This window comes from Cricetulus griseus, chromosome 7, assembly GCF_003668045.3.
Source record: "Cricetulus griseus strain 17A/GY chromosome 7, alternate assembly CriGri-PICRH-1.0, whole genome shotgun sequence".
NCBI classification, from domain to species: Eukaryota; Metazoa; Chordata; class Mammalia; order Rodentia; family Cricetidae; genus Cricetulus; species Cricetulus griseus.
In genome coordinates, this window is record NC_048600.1 from 89,705,239 (window position 1) to 89,722,915 (window position 17,677).

A 17,677-nucleotide genomic window follows, 5' to 3' on the forward strand; every position below is an offset into this window, starting at 1 on the left:
GCACTTTCTCAGGCTGTAGCAGCTGTATAGAACTAAACCCTCCCCAGTGGTCCTGACTAACCCACACATTCACTCTAAAAGGGAGGTCTGGTATTGCATCCAACTGATAGGAGTGGCTAGTGGCTGAGAAGAACCAGCCCAGCACAGCCACTGAGATACAACAGTGACTAACAGCACCTCCTGACTGCCCTGTCTTTCTTTTGCCCTCAAATACAATTAGCTGACAAGAGGGACACCAGCCTTTCCTTCCAAGCAATCAGGACACAGGGCACAGACAGAAAGCTGTTCATTTTTCAAGGGAGTGAGTTCATCTTGTTCCACATCCCCGTCTCAGGGACACTAGCAGAGAAGCTCCTAACCCTAGGAAAGAGCTAGGCTTGGGCATCCCATCCTTTGCCCTACTCTTCAAAGTGAGGTCCATGGTGATTCCCATACCTCCCCTTGGAGGGGTCAGTGCTCAACTTCCCTGTAAGGAAGGACACAGCAAAGTCCACGACAAAGTCTCCAGTCTGAAACTGAGCCTCCAATCAGCTTCCTGCCTCCTAAAAACCAAGAGAAACAGATGCCCATGCCTATGGGGTGTGTGTGTGTGTGTGTGTGTGTGTGTGTGTGTGTGTGTGTGTGTGTTATGCATTATGCATGCTTGACAAGCATTCTGCCACCAAACTCTGTCCCCAATCCCAGTTCATTAGAGTCTTGAAGGTTCTAGAACATTCCCCCTCCCCATCTCAAATAGAGCACTCAAGTGAAAAAGACTCTTCATTAAGGACAGGAAGAACGGCGTGAAGAATAAGGTCCAGAGAGGCCTGCTTTATTTCTTTCTAGGTGATTGCATTTCAGGCTGGCAACATCCAACAGACTAAGTACCAACTAATGTTGTACCTCTGAACTACAAATCAACAATCCAATTCAGCAAGGAACAACAGTGTCAATAGCTTGTTGGGGGAGGATGGCTGGGTTTTCAAAAAGAAAAAAAAAAAATGGTTGAATAGAGCTGAGGGTGGCACTTGGCCGCTTTGAACTGTGATGGACTAAACTCCTGGAAATCTCTAGGGCAAAGTCCAGATCCTAAGAACATAGCTGGTGCTTCCCTTTTTGTGGTCAGTTTAGCTACCTGGGCTGAGCAAAGGAGGTCAAGGCCGACTCCAGCTGGCATGCCCTTTGCTCTTATGCCACTAGAGCACAGCCCCTCCTGCAGGTTCCTAGGGAAAAGAAAATTCTCATTGCCTTTTGGATCCAGCTTGAAAAGAAAATGGAATAGGAAGGAGCTGCAGGTGCCTCTACAGAGAGAGGTCCACCGGCCTCAGGCACAGAACCAGCCCACAGAGAGGTCCCTGACAACTGGCAGTACTTCTCTGGGAACCCAGGCTTCAGTGTTGGGAGGATGCCCAACGGGGAGAATTCATTACCAAAATTCCAAGCCAATGGGAGCTGTTTGTGTGGGCAGAGACACGGGCATGGTCAAGAACAAGGAAGAAAGATAGATCAAGAAACTAATCACACAGAAGCACACTATGAACAGTTAGCGCAGCTATTCATCTTCCCACCAAAACAAACACCCACAAGTTTCTTTAAAGATTTGGAGGTCCCCTGCCCAAGAACTCACTGATGCACTGTTTTTCCCTCAGACCAAGAAAGAATATGTCCTTCCAGAGCATATTTTCACCAACAGCTCTCAACTGATGGCCGCTGAGACCATGGGCCTTCCTCTGTAACTCCCATAGGTACGAGCGTCACAGGAAAGTTCCCTCTGGCTTGGGTTGTGTGTACTGACCCCAGAGTCAGAGCCCCAATCCATTGTCCCTGCTTGCTCACTCTGCAGAAGACCTGGAAGGTCCTTTACCAAGAGCTAGTGACCAGGAGAATGTGGCAGTTCTGGTGCTAGCTGGTCAGGCCATTGTCACACATCCCAAGCAGTCTCCAGACACAGTGGGTCCTGCCGCCGCTGTGAGGATGTGCACTCATGGGTGCTAGCTGAGTTGTTTAATGCAGAAACAAGGCACCACAGAGGTTGGACACGCTGGAAAAGTCCAAGGGCGGAGAGAAGGAAGGGGAGGAGAAGACTGAGCCTTAAATACTGTCTCAAGAGGTCAGAGCCCACTAAATGGGCTCTGGTTTGAGCTTTTCTGCTAGGAAGTCATTCACAAAAGTCTCCACAATGGCTGGGGTGATCTCCTCTACATCCATCACGTACTTGGCCCGGGCTGACATGTCCAGAATGGTGAGCAAAGGTGCGGCCTCTGGCAGATTGGTGTAATCTCGAAGGGAGTCAGTCATGTCATCCTGGAAGTCACCAGAAGGGCAAGAAAATCAGTAAGTTTTAACAAGAGAATCTCCAGAGAGCATGGGAAAGGGACAGCTCCAGCATCCCGGAGTGATGGGCTCCTATCACAAGAATAAGGACTCCACCCAGCTTTAGGGAGTCCTTGGTTCAGTTTCCTACATCCTCTAACCCAGGAGGCAAGCCACCTTTCTTCATGAGCTCAAAAGCAACTTTAACATGCTCTTGCTTCTGAAGATTATCAAGTCCTAATTGCTTGGTTTTGCAATCAGCTCTCAATACTTTGCAACCTCACTGTGGATTACCTGAGTCAGGATTTCAACTCTAGCACGTTTTTCAACAAAAACAGCTAACTGTCTCCTGTGCCCTATGTGGGATGAAGGCAGGGCTGCCCAGCCAGCCTGGAAGCTACTTCACTGCATTTTCTGAGAAGGAAGCAGTGCTTTGCTGTGCATCCCCAGCTGTTGTCCAGGTGAGTTCCCCAAGAACAGACACCCTCATCCAAACAAACAGGCAAGAAGACAAGGAAAAGCTTTTGTTGTTGTTTTGGGTTTTTTGAAACAGGTTTTCTCTGTGTAGCCCTGGCTATCCTGGAACTCCCTTTGTAGACCAGGCTGACCTCAAACTCACAGAGATCCACATGCCTCTGCCTTCCAAGTGCTGGGATTAAAGGCGTGCACCCACTACCAGTGTCAAAGGAGAAGCGTTTATGGAGAAGCAACTATTTCAGGTGACCTTTGATGATACAGACCACATTTAGTAGCTAACAGGAAACAGGACTTCACACCATACAACATATAATATTCTAATTCTAATGAAAAATTTTGAGTTGCCCTGCAGAGAAAGGGCTTGAAGTCTTCCTGGCCTTAAATGGGGTAGCAGGATGCATGAAGCTTAAGCTCACTGGTTCCTCAGATAAAATCCGTTGACATCAAGGAGAGCTGTCAGTAACATCTTCCTCCCTCATAAAATAGCATGTGCCTCCCAGTAAGGCTGAGTGCTTCCACATCTTAGGCACTGATCACCAGATTCAGTGCTCGGGTTAATAAAATCCTTCATGATAAACAGAGGGAGGCACTTGGACAAATACTGTTCATCTTACCCCTTTAGGAGGCTTGAACCAAGCCAAGAGGCCCAGTGCCTCCTTTGACTCCCTCTGAGCAAACCAGAGAAAGATGAATTTTAATGTCCATGAAGGCTTCAGATTAGCTACTTCTTGTCCCAAGGGACAGGACTGGGACCGAAAAACAGCAACAGGACTCTCCTAGCTCTGGGCCACAGTGCGGGGCTCAGTTAGTTGATGTCTATGTTCCCTCTCCCTGCCCCATGCCCCCCACTCCCAGCCCTGTTCCAGGTTATTTTATATAAGGACAGAAGTCTGGGCCAAGCCAGCTGCCAAGACTAGAGCCTAGATGGAGCAATGGGTGATACATGGGGCTCTGCCTAGCCTTCTGGTCCATGGACAATGCCCCCCAATACCTGTCCTTCTAGGTATGAACTGGTCCATCTGTCAGAAGCAGAAGGGCCCTGCCCCTGGGGTCACAGCACACTCACTAGTTCTTTCTCTGCTACTACTTTCTGTGTGGCCTTGGCAAGGGACATCATGGAGCCTGAGCCCCATCCCTAATACCCAGGATGCTATGAGAAGAAACCAGCCCCCTGTGCTCCCAGCCCCACCTAGGGAGAGTCTGTCCTTCACTTTCCTCATCTATGAAACAAGATAGTATATGTTCCTATTCAGAGAGCTGAGGTGCAGCCGAGACTAGCAGGTGAAGTTCCTGGCAAGGCGCCTAGGGCACAGAAAACTGCAAAAGCTTTTCAGCTGTGCTCTTCAGCCCCTGCCCCACCCCCAAACTGGCCCTTTCTCTTCTGCACCCATCTTTTCTTAGGAGCCATTCTCCAGGGGTTAGAGTTTAATACATGCAGAGCAGCCTTGCTGTGCTTTGTATGGAGCGGCTGTGAGCCCCCAGGCAGGATCCTGTGAACCCTCTTTGTTCCCCTCCACCCCAGGGCTGAGCAGGGCAACTGGAGCTGCCTGTAAGGGGCCCAGTGGGGCAGCCAGGGGCAGCTATTGAGGAGATGATGAATGGGTGGCTTAGGGTGTCTGGCTTCTCCTGTTTGTCTTCCAGTGCTTCTCCTGGGATTCATACACAGTGTACAGGCTCTAACCAACTGGAGGTTCAGACCTTGCAGGAAGGGCTGGGGGTTGGCCTCATAGAGCCCCATTGGTGTAAGCGTCAGAGGGGTGCTGGGATGGGGTAGAGAGGCAATGAGCATGTGCAGAAGGAGCCAGAAGAGCGCCTGCGCTGCTGATCACGGCCATCTTGCAGAATGCGGCTGCATGTAGGATGCAGACTCCCAAGCTCCAGGGTGGCCAGGCACCTGCTCAGGGAATCTCTACTCTAAGGACCCACTCTCTGACCCTGGGGAAGTCCCTTGTTCAGTCTGGCACAGTGAGGCCCTTCAAGAACTAGGCCCAGGGTGCAAGAGATGGGGAATAGCAGCAACTTCCAACCTCCCCAGGCACCTTCAGCTACGTGAGTGACCCCGGGTCTCAGCTGTGTTAGAAACCAGGATCCCTGTGATGGCTAAGCCCATGTTGCAGGCTGGTGCAGTGGGACTAGCCAAGCTGACACTTTGCAAAGCATTGGGGATGGTTCTGACTCCATTGGGGATGGGAGTGAGGGTGGTTGACTGATGTTTGTGACAGTGCTCTCCCAGCAGTGCACAGGGAACAGCCCTGGGAGGGCTTCCTACTGTTCTGAGGCTGCTGAGTGAGAAGGAAGGGAGGGAGAGACAACAGGGATAGGAAATGGTTTTTTGATGACTGAGGACACACCTTTCCTCTTCCATCTGTATGTGGCACAATCAGCTCAGACCCAGAGGTCCTGCCAAACCTCTGGAAGCTAAGATTACTCATGTCCCCACTGTCAGCCCTGCCAGGGACCAGACCTGTCCTCTGCACTCACCTCCCCGGCCACAAAGAACAACAGTGGTGCCTCCTCTTCTTTGGCTTTGTACTTGGCAATGATTTTCTCAGCTATTGGCTGGATCAGCTGTTTGGCTGCCTCAGATTCTCCATCGTCCTCAGAATCTGTGACACGGGAGGAGAGGAAAAAGGACAAGAAACTCTGGATTGGCAACTAGTGGTAACCTGGGATGACCTGAGTGCTGGGCCTGAGCCCCAGTGGGCTCACTAGGCACAGATGGGATCTGTGAACGGGTCCAACTGCAGCTGCCAGCCTGAAGACCTGGTCATGGAATTTGTCACAAACCTATCCAGGAAGCTGGGCTGCTTCCGTGCCAACTCCTGAGCCCCAGGTAGCTTTTCTCCCAGTCACAGAATGAGAACCATGACTGCTGTGAAGGAAGCGAGAATGTGGTCCCCTTTGCAGCTCTGGTGGTGCTGGGACACCATGGCTGCAACAAAGCTGCTACCTTCACAACTGGTAGCCAGACCTGCCCGGGAGGAGCCACAGGAGAACACAAGGAATAGCCACACACAAGGCTCAGGCTGCTGAAGTCTGTGGTCAAGAACCAGCACAACATCTTCAAGTGGTAGAAGCAGGGAGAGGACAGGAATCTACCCAGAATGCCGCACTTCCCAAGAGGCTCATGGTGCAGACACTAACACTTGGGACACCCCCATCTAATTTATTTTGTGATGCTACCTAATTTGTTTTGCCTCTCTGGGACTTTGTTTCCACATTTCTGGGGAAGACCAAAAGGTTCCTATTTGCCCCCAAGTTCAGCGCTCTTTCCAAATAGGCTCCAGGGTGTAGGTGTGAGGAGGACCCACAGCAGGCAGACAGCTCCACGGCCCACAGCCCACAGCAAAGATTGCCCAAGGCTGCTTCTCTCCAGTACGGTCTTCCTATCCAAGACCAGACCAGTCTGCTTAGCAGCTCCCCTGCTGGGGATCCAACAAGACCCCAGAGAATGGAGCAGGGTGCTGAGTGTACTCCCCAGGCCCTCAGTGAAGTTAGTGGGGGCTGTTCCAACCATGGACCTGAGAGCTCAGTTGGAGATGACTAGCAAAGTCCCATAGTTCTTGGCCGTAGGTTGTGAAAGCACCCTGAGCCATCCTACTAGAATGCAGGGATACTTTTCTGTCCTTTTACTTGGCAGAGAGGTATAGCTTCTGAGGGTGGAGGAGCAGGGGCACACTCCACCCCCCACCCCCCACCCCCCCCCGCCCCAGTGGACCTGGGCCAGCTCTAGTGGCCCCCTGGAGTTGTTCATTATCACATAGGAGAGCCAGAGCAGGCACAAGCAGCCCTGGATGAGCCTTAGCCTAAGGGGGCCCCACCCCCTGCAGCTGCTATGCAAGCAACCCCCTCCTCTTCCTTCCCAACAAAGGGTCTGTTCATGGGGGGCTGGGGGTATCCTCCTGCTTGACCTATTTGCCCAGCTGGCAGCAGGAGCAGCACAGAGGGAATGCTGAGCAGTAGTTGCTCCAGACCACCGCCAGCAGGGGGATAGCCATGAATAAATCATTGGGGTCAAAAGCAAGGCTGCTGGAGAGACAAAGACCCCCCAGCTCAGCACTATTAATGACAGAAAGAGGCTGCAGGGATAGCCACCTCCCATGAGAGGTCCATTCTGACCTGTCCCCCACTGCCCCTCAGCTCCATACCTACAAAGAGGACCAGGCAGGGGCCTTCATTGAGCTGCACAGCATTGGAGTCTGAGAGCTCCAGCACGGGCTTCGGGTGCCACGGGAACTCCCTGCAGTCCTCATCATTGAGCACCTCCACTCGGCCCTGCCGAGTGATCACCTCCCCCTGTGGGTCCAGCACGATGAGCGTGGGGATGCCTGCAAGAGAGACAGAGCACTTACTTGGCCACTGTCCTGAGACAGCGTGCAGCCTGTCTTCCAGACTGGGGATATACACATAGTCACAGTAAGAATCCAGGCCAGGAACAGGAATGTGGCAGAACAGCTCCAGGTCTGTCTGTGTGGAGTCACTGAGCAAGCCTGTACCTCGGAGTTCTTGGGGGAGGGGGGACTGTGAAGGAGCTGGAGATCCCATCTTTCCCAGCTCCACCCACAGCAACTGATTGACAAACTCAGAAAGCAACACAGGAGCCAGCACTTGTGTGGACAAGGCTTGGGGTCAATCCTGGTTGAGTGTGCGCTCAAGCACACATATGCACACACGGAACTGAGCATAGGGTTTTGGCATATAGGTGCAGCCAATCTGTCAGTGGTGGGCACACCCTAAAGAGACTCAAGGTACAGCAGGCCTCCCCAATTAGCAGAGTCTAAAGTAGACAGAGGTGGCATAGATATCCACAGACCCTCCTATACAGTGCATGGGTGCACACACAGAACAAGACAACAATGTGAGCAGAGTCCTTATACAGTCACCAAGGTCATCCCAAGAACACCAGGAAGCACAGCCCCAGTGAGCAGGGATGTACAGGAAAGGGAGGCAGAGGACACCTAGGCCAGTGCAGGCTTTTGGCACACTCTCCACCTCCAGCCATAGCCTTGCTGCCTGAGGAGAATCCGAGACACTCTCAGAGGAGCGGTCCCCAGGAGCAGGGCATGGCTGGAGTAAGGAATACATAGAAGGTTTGCCTGTGTAGCACATGCGCTCTACCTATAAATCCTCAAATGAACACTTGGGGGAAATGCTAACTTGCTTTATAGCTGTATCTGGACTTGCCACATCCTTGCTCTTGGTACCCCGCTCCCCACTGCTTCTCCTCTGGCCAGAGCTGCCACTCACACAGAGTCTGCCTCTGCCCTGACCTTTGGGGACACTTGTCTCTCCACTGGTAGCTGGTCCCCTCCCTAGTAGAGCTCTCCAGGTACCCCCCATTTGGGGGTAGACCAGAGCCTGGATTTTATATGAAAGCCAGAACAATTTAATATTTATAGGCTCTGAAGTACTTGGTCAGTAATTTGCTCCACTGACATTTTACTTCTCCATGGGGCATACAGCGAGGTACCAGAAGTATGTCCCTGGTGCTTTGTGACCTGCTGTGGCAGTGGGCCCAGTGGGCCTGCAGTGGGGGGCCTATCTACAAAAGGAATAAATAAATCCATTTGGTTCACACCTATTAGAAGTAGCTGGATGGGCGTGATAGGGAACAGGTAAAGAGAACCCAGCTCCTGTGGCCCCGTGGACTTTTAAGTCTTGAACAGGAGTCCTGGGACGTTGTCCTAATGGCTGCCTCTCCCAAAGAGGTTGGGGCCCATGTTGGCTGTGTCTCCACACACAGACTTAAGTAGGTAGCCCACAGGGAGCCTGGGGCTGGAGGCCACAAAGGGCAGTCTGGGACACATGAGTGAGCCACACTGCCACATCCCCATCTCTAAAAAGCCTTGGCACAGGTCTTTAATCTGAACTGGCATTTCTGAAATTGGGCAGTTCTGAGCACTGGTAAAGCAGAGCCCGCCCCACTGCTATGATTAGACACATTAGTAGGCCTGTTTTTAGCCTGGACTCAGGATGCAGAATTGGTCTAGAAAGGACAGACAGGCACAGAGCTAGGAGTAAGGGAGAGGAGGGGAGAGTAGGGGAGAGGAGGGGAGGGGAAAGGAACAAGACAAAGTCCACCAGCCAGGGAGTCTGGTTCCTTTGTCTCATCCATTCACTGTGAGGGGATTCACTTGTTGCTCTCTTGAGTCCTGTGGAGACCAGGACAGGAGAGCAAGGACTCAGGCTAGCTATCCCAGAGCCCACTACTGAGTCCCCGAGGTGCAAATCTTCTGGCCAGGCTCTCTCCACTCCATCCCCTTAGCTATGGAAAGCTAAAAAGTCTTCTCTCAGTTTCGGTGCTTTGAGCACCAAAGTTCATGTCTGGGAACCCAAGGCCGTGAGGTCCCCAGAGTTAGGGCAGTGTCAGGAGTGTGATTACAACGGGTAGGAAAACCCCCAGTCAGACTGGAACTGGAGAGGTCCTGGAGAGTATCTGTGCTCCCCTGTTCACCTTCGTGTCCACCTTTCCCTTCAGGTGACCTTGGGCTTGACCTTTGAACCCTCTAAGAGTGCACTCTGCTGCTGAGTCAGAGGGCTGGCATGGAGAAGGGCAGCTAGCCTCTGCAGTGTCTGCTCTGCCCAGAACAATATAATTGCCACCTTACTTAGTCATCTTCACAGGCTGTAGGGACCACTACAAGACCACCCAGCCAGTCCCAATGGGATAGGCACACCAGCCTGCCTGTTGCGAGGGCTGTGGCTCTATTCTCCAGGACATGGCTTTTGTCAAGGACTCCTCTCCCAGCACCTGGCTTGGGCCAGGGAGGCTCTGGGAACCACAGTTTCCCAAGCTGCTTTCCTCTCTCTTCTTCCCTCCCCAGAGCAGTGGCAGATGTTGAGGGAGTCACCACCCATTCTTCCCCTCCTGGGCATTCAGTCCCTGAAGCAGGCTTTCCCAAGTCAATACTTCAGAGAAAACAGGGTGAAGCCTTAGGAAACTTCAAGGGAACAGCAAATTTCTCATCAATGCAGTCATGCAAAATACCTTCCACACCAGTGAGGGACTTCTTGTGGGAACAAAAGAGACAGCTTATCGCTGCTTGGCCCAGACTTGTTTCCCAGCAAAGCCAGCTGGGACGGTTGTGGGGGGTGGGTGTGGGGGGAAGGCGAAGATTCCTGGAGTTCTAAGAAGATCCCATAGTCCCTTAACTTCTTTTAGCCTCATTTCCAAAAGCTGCCAAATGGGGATGTCAGGTTCTATCTTACTTGATTATGGGGAGGAATAAAAAGATGGAAATGTAGATAGTTTCAGCGGAGTCCTGGGGATACTGAACGTGTTCCATAAGTAATAGCAAATATTATAAATCCACTCAGGTTTTAAAAAGTCCTCCCTGAGAAGGCAGAGCACAGAGGGTGGGAGCCGTGTAGCAGAGAAGCAAAAACCTCAAGCCAGGGTGGAGAATGTTAGCTAAGGACCAGGAGATATGAGTAAGAGTCCTGCAACAGTAATGTCTGCCAAGCAAGAGGTCAGCGCTCTTGCCTGCAGCATCCCAAGCTTACCTTATGAGCTCAGAACATAAACATTCCCATTCCCAAAGAGGAAGAGGACTCAGCTCTAGGGAGCCGGAGTGTCCATCAGTGCTGGAGTCTTCTCCGCTGCCCCCCCCCTCAAAGCACAAGAGACAATGCACAGAGTCTACCTACAGTTTATCTGGTTGTTTCTCTGTTGCTAAGGAGACAGTTTTGTGGGGATGGGAGGATGGAGGTGGGACAAAGAAACTGAAGTGGTCCAGGCACTTAAGAAAGAAAGGAGCCAGAAGGAGTAGCTCCTAGCTCTGTCTGCATCCTGGATGGTAGCATCCAAGGGGGCTTCCAGACCCCAAAGACCAGGGGAGAGAAACTGGAGAAAAAGCACACCCTGAGACAAGACGAACAAGCTGGGGTACACCGCAGGGCATGATACCGAGAGACACTGGAAATGGCCATCATGGAGGGTGCAGCCAATTGGAAAGGGTTGCGATCCACTGCTTCGAGAAAACCTCAGATGGCACAGAGCTACACGTACAAGTACAATACAGCTATGTGTATGTGAACAATGATCAAAGCGACTCAGAAATGTGGAACCCGTTACAGAGTAAGATGGGAGTACAGATGAGATAAGATGAGAGACATCGGTTAAGTTTAAATTTTAAGTGATGTAGTATGTGGACTTTATGTTTAAAATGAAAATCAGAACTGAAGGGCAGTAGGGCTGGAGTGGGGATGACAAACCAAATCAAACCTTGGCAAAATCACCAGCCAGTTCCACCCATCAGATCTCTCTCCCCGTTGCCACCCCACCCCACCCCGAAAAAGCTCTCCTATGCTTAGAGCACTCTGGACAGGATAGAAACAGCTGGTTTAGGTGGCAAAGCTCAGGCAAACTCAACTCAGGTCAGAGAGATGGGCTTGGACCAACTTGGACTTGGCCAGAAGATACAAAAGCTGCTCAGTCTGCACCTAGAGACATGTACGGCTATGTTCTTCTAAATCCAGAAACCCAACTGTCAATCAAGAGTGAGCAGATCTGCCAGCTGGCACAGTCCGACCACCCATCAACTGGGGAGCAGGTAAGTCAGTCTGCACAGTTAACCAGTGGAGCACTTCCCAGGCTTGAAAATAAACCAACTAGATATGAGTATTAGTGAGGATACATCTCAAAACCATAATGTGAGTGAAAAGAATCAAGTTGAAAAATTATACTGTGACAGCTTTTAAAGTATGCTTCTAAAGACGCACCAAGGAAACGATACATTATTCATGGTTCATATGCATGTGGGGAAATGAGGGAGCGACTCATGAGGTTACGCAGTAGGTCTATGGTGGTGATTCCCAGGGGGAAGGAAAGCAGAGGCGCACAAGGGCCTTGTCTTTGTCTGTAGTGCTTCCTTTGCTCATCCTTCCTTCTTCTTTCCTTTGAGAGAGTTGCATGTGCCGAGGAATGGACTCAGGACCTGGATTCTATTCTACATATCCAAAGTCTTCTTGGTGTAGTAAGGGTGTTTAGTACATTAATCTCTGTTCTTTCCTCTATCTTTTTTTTTTTCTTTTTATGTGCTCACGATTAAATGCAACAAACAAAACAGAACACCAAGGCCACTCGGTGGATTCCCAGGCTGCCTGGGCCGCCCTCCGCCAGCAGACAGGCAGCTCTACACAGAGGCGCCAGACCTTTGAATACGAAGATTTGTCTACAAAAAAAAACCCCGCCAGCATCGGCCACTTGCCCTCTACTGACTGAAAAGACACAGCTCTGAAAATGTTGTTTTTTATGTTTACAGAATGCTTCAGATCCATTTTCTGAAGGAAGTAAGGAAGAGGGCAAAGTAAGGGGCGGAAGGGGGAGGGGGAGAATGGGAGAGGAGGGAAGCAGGGAATGGAAGGAGAGAAGAGTGAAAGACGATTGAGCAAGAGGGAGAAAGAAACAGAAAGCTCTACATTGGGGACAGGAAGGCTCTACATTATAGCCACGCAGCCAGAGCCACCTCCCGCCCTCCCACAGGCTAGGGATGAAGAAGACAGAGGAAAGACAAAAGCGCCTGGGTCCCTCGCCCAAGACAGAAGGGCCCCTAAGCTTCCTTGCAAAAGAACACGGTGTTCTGCAATATTCTCCAGCAGCCCCGGGTTACTTAGACAATGGCTAATGAGATTTGCCTTTTGCCAAGTGTGTCTAAATGGTTCCCTTAGAAAGGCATTTTTAAAACAGCTTATAGGGCCACAAATTCCCCAGTCTGCACAGAGCACTAGGGGCAGGGAGGCCTGTGGGGAACCAGCTCTTTCAGGGAGACAAAGGGGATGGAGGGAAGCCAAATGCCAAATCCTCAGGGAGCCAGGGTGGCCCCATGATAACTACAGTTTCTCACAAACCCAGGGCAGAGTCCAAGCTGTCTAAAGGGAGCCAGTGACCAGGCCACTGGCAGCTGCCAGACTTTGGTCCATCTAGCTTAGGGCAAACTAGTCAAGACCTGTGGCATAGCTACCCTGTGACAGGGGTGACTCACTCTCTGTGACACCTGAGCTAACTATCATCATTTGGCAAGGCCACTCTGGAGGAAGAATCTCTGGTGAAGGGGCCTAGATTCCAAGATACTCAGGGGACACATTCCTTTTACATGATACATTTTCACTCAAGCTGGTCAAGACAATAGGGAGAGCCCAGGTGACCCCTCCCCTCTTTCCAAGGTATAGCAACCAGGTGGAGGTAACTCAGTCTGGATAGAGCTCAGGGAATGCTCCTAGCACTTCTCTGTGAAGCTACTTTATCATGTGTGGCATGGCATGGTAGCATGTAATTATAACCCTAGCTCCTGGAACTTCAAGTTTGAGGACAGCCTTGTCTACATAGGAAGTTCCAGGCCAGCCAAGGCTACATAATGAGACTCTGTTTCAAAACAAGAAAGAGCTGGGCGGTGGTGGTGCACACCTTTAATCCCAGCACTTGGGAGGCTGAGGCAGGCAGATCTCTGTGAGTTCAAGACCAGCCTGGTCTACAGGAGGTAGTTCCAGGACAGCTTCCAACACTGGAAGGCTGACCTGGGAAGAAGGTTACAATTCCAGTCCAGCCTGGGCTGTAGAGTGAGACTTTGTCTCAAAACAAAACAAACCAACCAAAGGCTGGAGAGATGGTTCAACGGTTAAGAGCACTGGCTGTAACTGCAGTGGACCCAGAGTCGATTTCCAGAAGCCATATGGTGATTCACAACCAGCTGCAACTCCAGTTCCACAGAATCTGACACCCTCTTCTGGCCTCTGAAGGCACCAAGCACATATGTGGTGCACAGACATACATACAGGTAAAACACCCACACAAATACAACAAAACTTTAAAAAAAAGTAAACAACAACAAAACCTCCTAAAAATAAATAAAAGTTCACATATACCATTTGCTTGAGAAGCTCAGCTTCTAAGTGGTGCTATGAGATAATTTCCTATGGATAAATCCCTATAAAGTGGGATCACTTCTTTTTAAATTTATTATTATGTTTTTAAAGATTTATTCATCCATTCTCACTGCTATGTGTGAGGAACAGGAATCCTCAAAACTTGATGTCCCTATAATTGCTAAAGCCACGTGACAGTAAGCTTCCCCATCAACTTGACTGGGGTTGGAATCACCTGGGAGACATGGACCACAGCTCTTGGTGTATCAGTTATGGCGTTTCTATGGACTCACTCTGAATGTGGAAGGATCATCCCCTGGGCTATGGCCAGGACAGAATGAAGTGGAGGAAAGGCAGAAGTCAGCATCCCCCTCTCTCTGTCACCTGAACCATTGGACTGTGAACTGAGTGGTTCGGCCATGCCTTCCACACCTCCGAAGCTGAGACCGAAGGTAAACTTTCCTCCTTCAAGCTGTCTGCTAGGTACAGTGATGAACCGCTAATACAGGTGAAGATGGAAAACCCATTGTCATCTGAAGAGGCTGCCACAAAGTCTCAACCTTCGGAAAGCCCCGGGCCCCAACCAGCCTACCAGTACGGCTTGCCTGTAGTGTTGAGAAAGGCCTCTAACCACAAGCTAGGGAGTCCATGGCATGGCCTTGAGGGCTATGATGCTGGTGGGAGCCTCTTATTCACTGAACAGTCACATTGAGACTGTCATGTCTCTTTTAAGTAGAAAACTGAGTCACTCTGAGAGTGAGGAAACTTAATCCCATCAGTGGAAAAGTCAAAGGGCAACCCCATATATTTCTGTTTGCTTTGCAGTGCAGGGATGGAACTAAGCAACAACCTACCTTTGTCTTTCCCAAGAAAGAACCCATTTGGAGTTCTATAGGAGGGAGGTGTTCATTTAGCAAAGGGAAGCATCTAGCTTGTCTCTGTGATATTATTTATTTCTGAACAACATTATAATCTAAATCCAGTGGTCAACATTTGATGAAACATTCTCAACTGAAAGACAGTATGAGTGCAACACACACAGAGACACGGACACACACATGTTAGAATCACTTCATCTGTATTACTTCTCAGCAATTTCCTGTCAGAGGTTCATCATACCCAATTTGCAGAGGAGGAGACAGTAGCTCAAGGACTCCAAGTGACAGAACTAAAGATCACTCTTTAGTCTGCCTGGCAGTGAAGTCCTGGAGGGGAGTTCTGGTCCAGTGACTTGGAAGCATGTGCTCCACAGGCCATCTACATCAGAAGCCACCATTTGAGGGGATGAGAAGCCTCTGTCTTACCAGAACAAGCATTAAAAACAACCCCACCCCAGAACCCTAAAGTAAGCAGTAGTAATGAGGTGTAAGTCATGTAACATGCCATAAAACTCACTCCAAGTTATCTTTTAAAGACTTACTTTATTTTTTAAATGGTGTATGTGTGTGTGTGTGTGTGTGTGTGTGTGTGTGTGTGTGTGTGTGTGTGTGGTGTGTACATGCATGTCTATGTGGGTACCCAAAGAAGCTAGAAGAGGCCATCAGATTCCCTGGAGCTAAAGCTACAGAGAATTGAACTTGAACCCTCTGCAAGAGCAGTGCAAGCTCTTAACCACTGAGCCATCTTTCCAATCCCCAGGCCCCAAGTAATCCAGAGATCCACCTGCCTCTGCCTCCCAAGTGCTAGGGTTAAAGGCATGAGCCGTGAGCTATCATTCCCTGGCCCGTGTAACCAAGTAATTTTTTTAAAATGTGAGGAACTCGAACGCTCATGAAGTAAAACCTAGGGTTTTGTTTGTTTGTTCGGTTGGTTGGTTGGTTGGTTGGTTGTTTTGGTCCTATTGAAAAAGTCTCCCTATACAGCTTAGACGGGCATGGTCCTGGGACCCTGTAGGGGAAGCTGTAGCCACGCCTTCTTAGGGGCTGGCTACAGGTGTGCCTGACCAGGCTTGTGAGGGCGTGGTCGTAGTGTGACTGCGTTTTCGGTTTTGGTTTCTCTTTGGTACTTGCTGTACAGGCTGCTGACCCACCGGCTGGCTAGGTTGCTCTGTAAGTAGGCTTTTCCCTATTAAATACCCTTATATTTCTACCTGACTCCGTATTGGTAATTTCCCACTATAGGACCCCACCTGCCTCCATCTTCCAGATGTCAGGATTACAGGCAGCACCCCCATGCTTTGTTTCAAAGATATTCTTCTCTGCTAAAAAGGAGGCCAGAGATGTTGAAGCCCAGATGGCCAGGTTTCCATCCAGGCCACACAGAGTGGGATGCCTACCTTGGATACCATACAGTCTGTTAAGACGCGACCGTCGGGCCTCATCAGTGTAGGGGACAGCGAGCCATGGCATCTCACTGAAGTACTGTTTGAAAGACTCCTCTGACCTACAAAAGATGTGGAGAAAATGTCTTTATCCTGCGTGTATTTCTTCTACTTGGTCCTTTCTGCCATTACCAACTCCTACAGGGTTGGGGTTCCTAACTTCAGGTTCCTAACCTAGATCCTCAGGCATCAGCATACAGGTGTTTGATATTCTATCCATTCTGCTGTTCACCAGGAAGCAAATGACTCCATCCATGAGGTGGCTCCCCAACTCAAATGGCAGCCAGACCATGCCAACATCCCCTTTGCATCCTACCAATTATACCTATGCGCAACTTTTTATCAGCAGCACAGACACCTTTGGTTTTTAAAAAAGTTTATTTTATTTGATGTGTGAATGTTTGTTTGTGTGAGTTTTTTTTTTTTTTTTTTTTTTTTTTTTTTTTTTTGTGTGTGTGTGCAGGGACCAAAAAAAAAAAAAAAAAAAAAAAAAGCCGGAAAGGGACACTGGAGCCGGAGTTACGGGTGTTTGTGAGCTGCCCAATAGATATAGGTACTAGAATCTGAATTCTGGTCCTCCGATGGAGCAGTAAGTGCTCTTAACCACTGAACCATCTCTCCAGCCCTGATACATTCAACGTTTATACATTCAACAGTTGTACTCCCCGGTGTGTTTCTAGTTTGCATGCAGAGCTGTGGTGTGTACAGAACCACGCACTCAGAACCAAGCCTACACCTATGACAGTACACACAAGAAATGCTAGCGAAGGCAAATACACTTAGGTTATAGAAAGCACATTAGGGCTAGATATGGTGATGTGCAATGACCAGGAAGGGCAAAAAGGAGCCCTCTGAGTAATGGAAATGTTCTGTATCTTGACTATATGACAATAACGACATGGGTAAACATGCGAGGCAAAGCTCTTTGAACTACAAACCTAAAATTTGGATTATCTGTATAGAAATTGTGTTTCCACAAAGGCGATACAGTTTAAACATCTTCAGATTTGTTTCCAGTCCCTTCCACTGAGATGGGGAATGGTGGAGTGGGACCATAAATAGCACAGGAAGTACAATGTCAAAGCTACAGCATGGCATCTTGAAAGCCTCTGTGACCAGGACTTCAGGAGGCAGAAGCTCCTGGTGTCTCAGCCTGGATCTGGGCTGGAGTTCTAAGCTGAAGACTGCTTATTGATGAATGGAAGCAGAAACAACTGAGGCTAAAGAGACAAGGCTCTGGGACAAAAACCACATCCTCACTTGTGTGATTTCTTTTCTCTTTTTTAATTTTATGTACACTGTTTTTTTGTTTTTTTTTTTTTTTTTTTTTTTTTTTTTTTTTTTGCCTGCATGTATGTCTGTGAGGGTGTCAGGTCCCCTGGAACTGGAGTTACAGTGCACAATTGTGAGCTGCCATGTGGGTGCTGAGAATTGAACCTGGGTCCTTGTTTCTTTGTTTTCTTTCTTTCTTCCTTCCTTTCTTTCTCTTTCATTTTTTTCTAGCCATGGTTTTACTGTGCAGTCCTGGCTGTCCTGGAACTCGCTTTGCAGACCAGGCTGGCCTTGAACTCACATAGATCCACCTGCCTCTGCCTCCTGAGTGCTGGGATTAAAGATGTGTACCACTGTCTGGCTTGTGTGATTTTGTATCCATGTGCATTAAAGTAGCCCTAGACAGAGTGTGTGACCAGATTAAAAAAAAATGAATATATTTCACACAAAACA

At 49.5% G+C, this 17,677-nt stretch overlaps 1 protein-coding gene across 1 annotated transcript in view; it reads right to left on the reverse strand.

Moving 5' to 3' along the window:
* Positions 1-783: 783 nt before the first annotated feature.
* The window catches only part of Nxn (nucleoredoxin), a 141,928-nt gene continuing 125,034 nt past the window's right edge, over positions 784-17,677 (reverse strand). The window contains exons 5-8 of the mRNA XM_027426703.2: positions 15,908-16,014; positions 6,918-7,097; positions 5,251-5,375; positions 784-2,283 (exon numbers count right to left, since the gene is read on the reverse strand). Of these exons, the coding sequence (XP_027282504.1) occupies positions 2,101-2,283; positions 5,251-5,375; positions 6,918-7,097; positions 15,908-16,014 (595 nt within the window). The 3' untranslated portion in view covers positions 784-2,100. The remainder of the gene's footprint in view (positions 2,284-5,250; positions 5,376-6,917; positions 7,098-15,907; positions 16,015-17,677) is intronic.